Source organism: Diabrotica undecimpunctata, chromosome 10, assembly GCF_040954645.1.
Source record: "Diabrotica undecimpunctata isolate CICGRU chromosome 10, icDiaUnde3, whole genome shotgun sequence".
Classification (NCBI taxonomy): Eukaryota; Metazoa; Arthropoda; class Insecta; order Coleoptera; family Chrysomelidae; genus Diabrotica; species Diabrotica undecimpunctata.
The window spans coordinates 28,177,339-28,188,003 of NC_092812.1; the positions used below are offsets into that span (position 1 = coordinate 28,177,339).

Consider the following 10,665-nt stretch of genomic DNA (forward strand, 5'->3'; position numbering starts at 1 on the left):
CATCAAAATAAACACTTTTTCTCTATTGATCATTTTTCGAAAAATGCTTCCTTTTCGAGTTATTTGCATTTTTTTGTTGAAAAAATGCCTTACTTAGTGATTTTTGGGATTTTTTTTCTAAAAAACTACTAAATGAATTGCAATTCTACAAATAGCTTTATAATCTTTAAACCGTCGAGTACAAGTTAGAATATTTTGACAAGGATAATTTTTTTCTATCTTGCTAAAAACGTGGACCTAAATATTTCGAATATGCCTTTCGAGCAGTCTAGCGCGAAGTGTGTACAGCGGTTGCGGCGATACAGGCGTGCGGCACGTAGAAATATTTGTTTAAATTAAAAAAAATAATTCAATACAAATATTACGTACAATTTATTAAAAAAAAAAGATATTTCTAATTATTTTTATATAGACATATTATAATTAAAACAATTAAAATTATTTTTTTACAATGCTATAATAATGTAATTTTTCTTTTAATATACGTGGTGACTATATTATTGAATGTTTTATTACAGTGAAATACATTAAGCAATATATAATTAATTTTCATTGAAAAATATAATAAAGTTAAAATATAATATTAATTATACATCGTTTTCATTGTCAATAATTTGAAAATTTTCGTCAACAGCAACAGGATTTCCATCTAATAAGCTGATTTCATTGTCTTCAATAGGGTCGTCTTTAATATTTTTACAATTCTCTGGTGTACATGCACATACTGCGCAGCATTCTAAATTATAGGAAATACAATTACAATTTTTCGTAGAACATTTTCCGGTACATGAGCAGAAATACTTTTGTAACATATCTAAACTGGTTTCGCCTTCAAAATAATTAAAATCGAAACAATTATTTTCCATTGTCCAACCATGGGTTAATGGATTAAGAGATGAAGTAATATTGTTTTTTGCTTGAATCCATTCATTTATTTGCCACTTTGCTCTTAAGTAATGTTGTAATAATGCTGGTTTCGAAGGTGGTAATTTTTCATTAGATGCATTTTTTTTAGCGCCTACAGCACCTCAACCGCTGTACACGCTTAGCGGGATACTCTCGAAAGGCATATTCGAAATATTTGGGTCCACGTTTTTAACGAGATAGAAACCATTTATCCTTGTCAAAATATTCTAATTTGTACTCGACGGTTTAAAGATTATAAAGCTATTTGTAAAATTGCAATTCATTTAGTAGTTTTTTAGAAAAAGAAAATCCCAAAAATCACTAATACGGCATTTTTTCAACAAAAAATGCAAATAACTCGAAAAGGAAGCATTTTTCGAAAAATTATCAAGAGAGAAAAAGTGTTTATTTTGATGAGATACACTTAAAAAAATTGATTCCGAAACAATTCGGTGAAATTGCTTTTTTGTATAAGTTATTTGTTAATAACAATTGCCGGCCCACTTGTAAAAATTTAAAAAAAATACATTTCATCTTGTAAAAATATATAGAATCGAATAAAAAAGGTTTGGTGCATTAGAAATGCAAAAAGAATTTTAGTCGGTTGATGCTCTGCTTATAGGGGTAAACCGCTCGCCTATTATGTAAATTCCACATTTTTCCGTTTAGTCAAGATAGTGGAGGTTTAAAAAATAACGTAATAAGTAAAACATAACAACAAACTTACTTTATTGTTAATAAAAATAAAATAAAAACGTTAAACAAAAAAACTTAAATATTTTCTTATTATCTAAAATTCAAATTATTAAACAGTTACTTATTTAATGTGGTATTTGAACTTGTATTTTTTTAATTAATTCATCTATATTGGGATTAATTTCGGAACTAGCCAACAGAATTAGATTTTTTAAATGCATGTCAGTTAATCGTGACCGATATTTTGATTTTATTATGTTCATAATAGAGAACATTTGCTCACAAACGTACGTTGAACCAAATCTACAACAATATCTTAGAGCTAACTCGTGTAAATTAGGAAAATTGTTTGCTGGTACAAATTTCCAAAATTCAATATAATTGGGATCAGTAACAGTTGAAATAATTTCCCTATATTTGGTTTTTATTATAGTGTGGTTCTGTAAATCAATAATTTCGATCTGTATTTCAGCTGAGTAACAATTGATATCTTGCAGATAAATAGAAAAAGGATTTATGAAAAGGTCAACATTCATTTTGTCTTTTTGAAAATCTTCAAACCGGGTATTGAATGAACCTAGCAAAATAGATATAAGGTTTTTAAATTTGTCATAATTTGGAGTTCTACTGACCTTGTTGCTAATTCCTGCATTAATGTGAAATGTGTCAATCTCTGTTCTCCAAAATCGTTACAAAAAAGCATAAGTTTATTCACAAAAGAAGATATATGACCAACTAGAGTAGGAAAAATACAATTTTTTCCCTGTAATCTTAAATTTAATAAATTTAAATGTCTCATAATATCAGTGAGAAAAGCTAAATCCCAAAGCCAATCTTTATCATTAAGTAACGAGCACTCACTGGGTAGTTCATTGTTTTCTTGCAAATATTTTAAGACGCACTCCTTCAAGTTCCAAAACCTTTCGAGTGCATTTCCTTTGGAGAGCCAGCGCACACTGCAATGGAGAAGTAACTCTCCATCTTGCTCCGTTTCTTCCGCGAACAGTTCTCGAAATTGTCGTCGATTCAATGCCCGAGCTCGTATTTTGTTAATGCAGCGTGTTACAGGGTCAACAACAGATGACATGTTTAGGTCCTTGGCACAAAGAGCTTCCTGGTGAATAATACAATGGTACTTAAAAACTTTTCTTCCCAAATAGTTTTCCAGTAATGTAACAAACACCTTTAGTCTACCAACCATGCAAGGAGCTCCATCTGTACAAACACTATATAATTTTGACCATTCAACTTTGTTGACTTCGATTACGTTTTTAAGCTGTTGAAAAATGTCCTCTCCTGTTGTTGTGACTAGTTGGCGCAAATCCAGAAGCTCTTCGGTATTTTCAAAATTATCATTGGTATAACGGACAAAAATGCTTAACTGCGCATTTTCTGTGTTGTCACAACTTTCATCCAACGCTAAAGAAAAGAATTTGCAGGATTTTAATCCACTTATAATTTGGGAAACAACATCCTGGCCCATATCATCTATACGGCGCATGACTGTATTTCGGGATAATGCAATATTATCGACCATATTTTTGATCTTTACATCTCCCACATTTTTAGCAAATATTGCCAGACTATTTTTAATTATCTCCTCTCCATCAGAGTAGGCTTTTTTCTTCCGGGCTAACAGCAGAGAAAGTTCATATGATGTTTTAACCATAGTTTCCATTTCATCACTTCTCTTCTGAAACAGTGACTGTTGGCTGGCTAGGGTTTTCTTTTTTTTTTCAATAAAGTCGGCTCGCAAATGTGAATCAATAGGATATTTGTTGCTGAAGTCCTTATGCAGTTGTTTATAATGTCGTTCCAGGTTAAATTTTTTCGGAACTGCTACAGACAATCCACATATCAAACAAACAGGCTTTGAAGTATTACGATTAGTAAATAAAAATTGTTCTTCCCAAGCAGGTTGAAAATCGCGAATTTCAATATCATCTTCGTATTTTCGTTTTGAAGTCCTTCGTATTTTCGTTTTGAAGTCGAAGGCTTACTCGTGGACATATTGAACAAATACTTTTAAAATTTTAAAGAAACAATGCGCGATGACAAAATGTGCACATACAACGGGGCAGTTTAAAATAAACTAAGCAAGGGTAACGCAGTCCTATTGCACATTACGACAGCTAGGATCACGTGCACCAATCGCAGCAATATCGCTCGCCAGAGGATGCAATGATGCCGCATCTATCGTAACTTCCGTAAACCTACCAAGTTTCTTCTTATTTTTTTTTGTTTTTCAAGTTTTAATTTTTTTGAAAGTGTTTTAATCCAAAACGCTACGCGTGCCACTGATAGGACTCAATCGTGCCACAGAGTGGCACGCGTGCCGCGGGTTGGTCATCCCTGATCTAGAATTACTTCTTTGTTTTCGTCTAGGGACCTTTTCTATATGAAATAATCTATCGTATCAATACGAAATCATAACGTTACTTGTTTTCAGATTCCTAAAAGACAGTATCGTCGTAGGAAGATAAAACCAAAAGTTGAAGCTCGTTTACAACCAAGCAGTACCACTACTGCAGCCGGTCCTTCAACGTCAACTCCCGCCACTCCCACTAGCACTATCACCACACCCAAGCCTCGTAAAGGTATGAAGACTGTCAAACAACGACTAGGTAAAATCTTAAAGATTCATAAGATGATACACTAATATATACTGTACAATCTGTTATATTTTTTTGGGTACACCTATTTTCTACTGTTGAACTAGATGTTTTATATATAACTGTTTAGTATATGAGCAACTTTCGGCACTCATGACAGGTTTTGTCTTCGTGTTTTTATTAATTCAAGTGTTTGTCTCGGTGTAAAACTGTTTACAAATATTTATTTTCAATATCAAACTACAGAAATTAGTAGACAATTTGGATATATGCATTTTTTAATATTATTTAAGTTACAAAGCTTTAAATGCGGAGTCAGAAACTGTAATAAGACGTACTTTTATGTAGAAATCGTATTTATAACTAAGATTAACAGGGTCGTACTATAAAATTTATTTATTTATTCTGTGTGTTGTTATGACAGCCAACGAAAGAATAGACAATAAACGTGCAGTTGCAATATTAATTTAGAAAGCATTACGGTGGTGCATTAATAGTATATTCCGGAAATATTTTTTAAACAACTGTAGCTAATAATAAAAGACATATTATAGTAATTTGCTAATAGTCTTTGAAGAAAGCGTTGGAGATCAGTCAATGGCAAGGTTTGAAATTTAACTCGAAGATTTTTAGACATATCAATCACACAATTTTCATCAATCAATGGTAGATTATGAAAATAGGGTTTCAAGTATATTGACGTCAAGTAATCCGCTATTTGGATCATTTAGTATCAATTAAAAAAGCAGGAAAAGAAAATAGACATACGTGAAGTTGATTAATATCTTATCTACTAATAAATTTAAAATATATTTACCGCAATACAATAACTATAATATATAAAGGCAAAATATTCTGAGTTTAAGAAAAATATGAATAATACAAAACTCAACAGAAGGAGAAAAAAGATCAGTAACAATTGATAGACAAAAACAATCACTTTTATCAAAGACCGACCACACTAGACTTACGTAACAGCAGATGGTAGACGCGATACATTCAATTTTTTATTGACCTTGTCAAGGTTCCTCAAAAAAATCCACCCCCTTTCGAGAAGACTGTACGTACATTGTGGCTATTCACCCCATAAGTCATATTTCCTATCATTCCAGTATTCTCCACAAAGTCCTTTTCTTTCAGTTTGATAACCATGTCATCCAATTCCAAACTTTTAATTGTATTCTTTCGTTCGTCGTAGATGTCCGTACCATTTTAATTTTGCCTATATCCTTATTAAGCTGGTACATATTTTTCCAGTACATAACTTTTTCCGAAGTGCATATTTTTCCCATTTTCGTAATGAAAGAGTTTTCGTATTTTATACGAAAATCATAACGAATTAGACTTCTTGTATAGTCCAAAATAAATTACTGAGGGTTTAATCGTTCATTAACAATGGGTTTATAGTATGACTTAGTAAAACTCTAGACCATATTAAAAACACCTGTAAATGAGCAACTCCTGGTGTTTAATTTTGAGCTAGACATGGTATCTTTCAGTCTTATGTCACCTGAGAGGCGTCGGTGATAAGTTTTCTTAACTCATCCATTTTTCCACTCCTTCCGGTCCTTGGTGAAATCTTTCATTTCTCTCATGGTTTTTCATCTTTTCCTGCCCCTTTCGAGTATTTGTTGGGACCAAGTTCTCCTTTGTCTTCCTTTCTTTCTGCATCTTGTTCTTCTTGCGTCGTTTACGCTTTTGACCAGTCTACTATCTTCCATTCTGCAAAAGTGTTCGTATCAACTTCTGATTATTCCCCTACTTCTCCAACTATCTAATTCAGTTCTTATTTTCTCATTTTTAATTCTATAAAATTTTGTTGTTCCTGCTATTCTTCTGAGGTATTTCATCTCTGTTGCATTTACCTTACTGTCTGTATGTTTAGAATGTTTAGTAGTTTCTCTTATGTATCTGCCATCAGTATGATATTGTCCGCTAAAAGTCTCTCTATTGTCAGATTCAGCAAATTTCTGTATCCCACAGAGCTTTGGAATAATTTAGTTTTCTCCTTCTTATTAGGAGAATGGGAATCGGAAATTCCAATTTAACACTATGTTAAGAGTAGAGGACTAAGGCTATCTTCTCGTTTTACTCCTTTTTTATATGAAATTCATCCAATTTTTTGTTCATTAATTTATATTTGTCCTCTTACTGTTCCATAGATACTCTTTAATATTTGTATTATGTGCCTTGGTACTTGCAGTTGTTCTAGGCAGTACGGAGTCAAAGGCTTCTCTTAGATCCACAAATTTTCGTATACCTTTTTTAAATTTCCGTCTCTGTTATGTTTCTTATTAAGAAAATATTATCTGATGTCCCTCTAGTCTTTTTCCTCTTTCTCAGCCTTTTCCGTTTCAGAGAACACTGTTCCTTACTCATTTCGCCACTCATTTCTGTTTATCTTCCTCATTTAAGCCTTTCTCTCTTAAGTCCTCTGCTACACAGTCATTCCATCTTCTTCTCGGTTGTCATCTACCTATCTTTCCCCCGACTTTTAAAAGCTCTGTCCTCGTGCCAGATCACCTCTGACGTGATCAAACCATTGCAGTCTTTGTGGGTAAATTTTTTTGAGACTGTAGCCACCCCGGCCTTTCCCCAATCACGTTGTTCCTGACCTTGTCACTGCCTTAAACATTTTTCATCATATTTAAAGCATCGACAACCTCATCTCCACTTATCCCCTATATCTAATAATATCTAATTTGGGGCCCCGCATTCTCTGTCTGTCCTCTGGTGTTCTTCATTTAGCAACTTTCTGATGTACTCATATCATCTTTGCTTTATTTCAACATCGTATCTTATCACTATTCCATCCGCACGTGTCCCAGTTTGATGATTTGTCCCTTGCCTAGCAATACTGTATAACCTTCTCGTCCTCTTGGGTATTTCTAACTCTTCATACAGCTTTGGAGACGATCTTTTTTAGCAGTAGTTAATCCTCCCTCATCTTCCTTTTTTTTTAGACCTCTTTCTAGCCTCTTTCTTCTCCTTAACCTTCTATTGTACTTCATCGTTCAACACCAAATTTCTTTGTCCTTAGGAGGCCCTTTACCAGATGTTTTGCTTAGTATGTTCTCTTCCACTCAATGTACCACAACTTTGCTGTTGGCTTCCCACCAATCATTTACCATATCTTTTACCTAAATACTCTGAAATAATTTGGCTCAATCCTTATCCTTTAACTTCCACTACATTTCGCAGTCAATTCTCTACACCTCTAGTATATAATTTAAAAATATATGCCACGCAAATAGCTTTTTAATATATCACCTCTTTAATGGATCGAAAGGAAGATATTTACTTCCCATTCCTTCTTTTTTGTCCTTTTATTTCATGCTTTTTGTAGGATATTTAGTAACCATTTCTTTCTTGTCCAATGTACTTTATTAACTCCACTTCCGCCAGCTTTTTTATCTTTTTCTTCTTAATTGCTTCTTCCATACTGATTGATTTAGATACTTCCTAGCCGTCATTCACATCTTCCCTATCGTTTCCATGATATTCCTCATTTAGTTCAATTTTTTGTGTATAATGTTTATCCCAAATTTTTAGGATATCATTTGTTTTTGTTTGAAGGTTATTATAGTCGTCTTTTAGAACTCAAACTTAGCTTTTAGTGATGTGATTTTGTTCCACAACAATCTATTATTTTTCCTATAGCTCAAGTAAATTCTTCTCCGAACACTCTCCAACTTTCTTTCTTTACCTTCCTTATCAATTTTTTAGTTTTGTCTCTGGGCTCATGGTATTTTCTTTTGTCCTGCTCGTCTTTTTGTATTCGTATAGTCCTTCCATGCTTCAGTATTTATATATTTTTTTTACACCATTCCTTTGCTGTTTCCATTAATGTTTTTCAAAATTCCATCCAACTATCTTCTAGGCTCCATTTCTTTTCTGATTCTTGTAATTTTATAAATTCATGTTCCGCCTTAGCTTGATCTAGTAGATTGTTTCATTCAACTTGTTTTGTTTTGTTTAATCATTCTTTCCAATGTTTAGTATTATCTCAACCGTTACTAATCTATCATTTGGGCCTATTTCTCCATATATTCGTTTGTATATTCTTCATTAGTCATTCCATTTCTTCCGTGTAGACGATGTAGTCTATAATACTTTTGGCATCCCTTCCTTCCGCCACATATTTACCATATTTGTCTTCTCTTATCTTATCGTACAGAATTCTATCATTCTTTCTTAATTTTTTCTCATTGTATCTTCTTTATCTCCTATACACCTCTGTTTATATCTCTTCCAATTTTGGAGCTCCAATCCCCGTTACAATTAGGGTACAAGTTTGTTTCTCTTTGTCTTGTCAGTTGTGTTGTCTATTGATGTTATGAAATACCCTGCACTGTTTTATCAATATGTTCTGATCACCCTGTATGTTGTATTTGGATTTTACGTTAGATAGGTTCAGTTGACTATAATTGTCAGCCTACAGATTATAAATATAAAAAATGTACTTGCTGTAATAAGCAACATGCTTCAAATAATAGCAGCAGAGAAAATTGTCTGTATTTATAATTTTGTGGATTAAGTTTTATATTTATTCGGTCCTAGTCTGAATAGTTTGTGAATTAATACCAGTGAAATTTTTCTGGTATGGAAAGGGCACTGTACATACAATCAAACTAGTTTACTTACTCATAGCGCAGTTATAGTAAAGAATATAGTTTCTGTAGTTTAATATTCTTCTGTAGTTGTGATATTAAAAACTAACCGATGTTCATGTCAAGATGAACGCGAATCGTCATATATCACCAGTATTTATTAGTTATTTTGTAATGTATACATATGTTTAATATTCTCCTTAATATTTGATTTATTTTTAATGATAATTTTATACAAAGTGTTTATGTTCTAGTTTGGTAAAACCAATTTTATTGTAAATTATCCTAGGGACTGCAATAACTATGCAATTTCTGGCATACAGTGTTAGTTCCTCAGGTGGAATTTGCATGAATTAGAACAATGTTTAAAATATTTTATATTTTAATACCTAATTTTATTTCCACGGGTATTTTTAACTTTGAAAATAAAGATTAGAATTATATATAAGTTCCCACAAGTATATACCTTATTAGTAGTATTTGGATGCACTGTCTCAAAATTAAAAATGCTTCTCTCCCTTTTAGTTCTCATCTAAATAGAGAACTGCATTTTAACAGCTGAAATATAGAGTGCCGTGAAGTAAAATTATTCTTTGCTAACACGATTTTTGCATATTAAGACATGTTTCTGAAATTTTGTTATGCAAGGAAAGTTAACAATAGTAGGTCTATACTTGTGCGTCTCTTCTTATGTAAATAGAACAGCTGAATGTATGTTACATGTAATGTTATTTGTAAAAAACTAAAGTCTATCGCTATGTTTTTTATGTTCAAAGTTAACAACATTCTAAACTTAGTTGTTTGTTATATTTTATTAATATATATCTATGACGATAACATTACTTTGAAAACAGGTGTGCCTATTTTATTTATTATTGTTATTGAAATCTCAGTATTCTTTAGTAATCTAATTTTTGATTGTTTTTATTAAATAACATTCCACTTAAAATTGGCTTTTTCTTTCTTAACCTTGGCCCATTTCAGCAAGTTTATAGAAGAAAAAATCGAGGTATCTGTTGAGAAAAACAAAATTTCTCAGTTTAATGCTTCAATATACTGTTGTTTTCTTTTGATCGCGTGTGAAAGCGGGCGTGTCCGCTGATTTTAGAAAAATTGAAAAAAGAGCAATATCGACCAGTGAATCGATTCTTCTGTTTGGAAAGAAAATCAAACAGTACTTGGGTGCTGTGTACGGTGACTATTCTCCGTCGAAGGCGATCGTTAAACATTGGTTTAATGAGTTTCAACGTGGTCGCACGTTGGTTTTTGATGAGCCACGCCCAGGTGCCCTGAAAACGGAGCCTACCGTGACAAAAATCCACGATCTCATATTGACAAATCGTTGATTGAACGTGCGCGGGATAGCTGAGACAGTATCTCAAAAGACCGCGTGGGTCATAGCCTGTATGAAATTTTGGGTATGAAAAAGGTGTCTCACACGACAACAAGTGCAACCGTGAGACCATTTCAGAACAGTGTTTGATGCTGTGCTTTATCTAAGACTTAGAGGTCGCTGGTTAAATGAATTTAGAAATAATAATGGAGAAAAAATGCTATATTTTGACTGTAAATAAAACTAGCGAAAGTAGCAAATATTAAATTGTGAATAAATTACGAGAATTAACTAGCTTTAACTCATTACTGTTGACTGAACAAAGAACAAAGACTTACCCTTTGGTATATTCGTACATTTAATCGTAGTCAGTGGAGTAGATTGGTAGCGTTGACCGTCGCGGCGCCAGCCGAGGCGCAAAAAGAAGTGACGTACCGTCGATACGCTGTCTCGATAGGAAGTGTCTTTGAGATGGTCAGAAAGAACCCTCTGACCATTAGGAGGTTCA

At 32.9% G+C, this 10,665-nt stretch overlaps 1 protein-coding gene across 1 annotated transcript in view; it reads left to right on the forward strand.

Moving 5' to 3' along the window:
- The window catches only part of LOC140451932 (histone lysine demethylase PHF8-like), a 45,828-nt gene extending 36,067 nt beyond the window's left edge, over positions 1-9,761 (forward strand). The window contains exon 13 of the mRNA XM_072545906.1: positions 4,052-9,761. Coding sequence (XP_072402007.1) covers positions 4,052-4,261 — 210 coding nt within the window. The 3' untranslated portion in view covers positions 4,262-9,761. The remainder of the gene's footprint in view (positions 1-4,051) is intronic.
- The last annotated feature ends 904 nt before the right edge of the window (positions 9,762-10,665 follow it).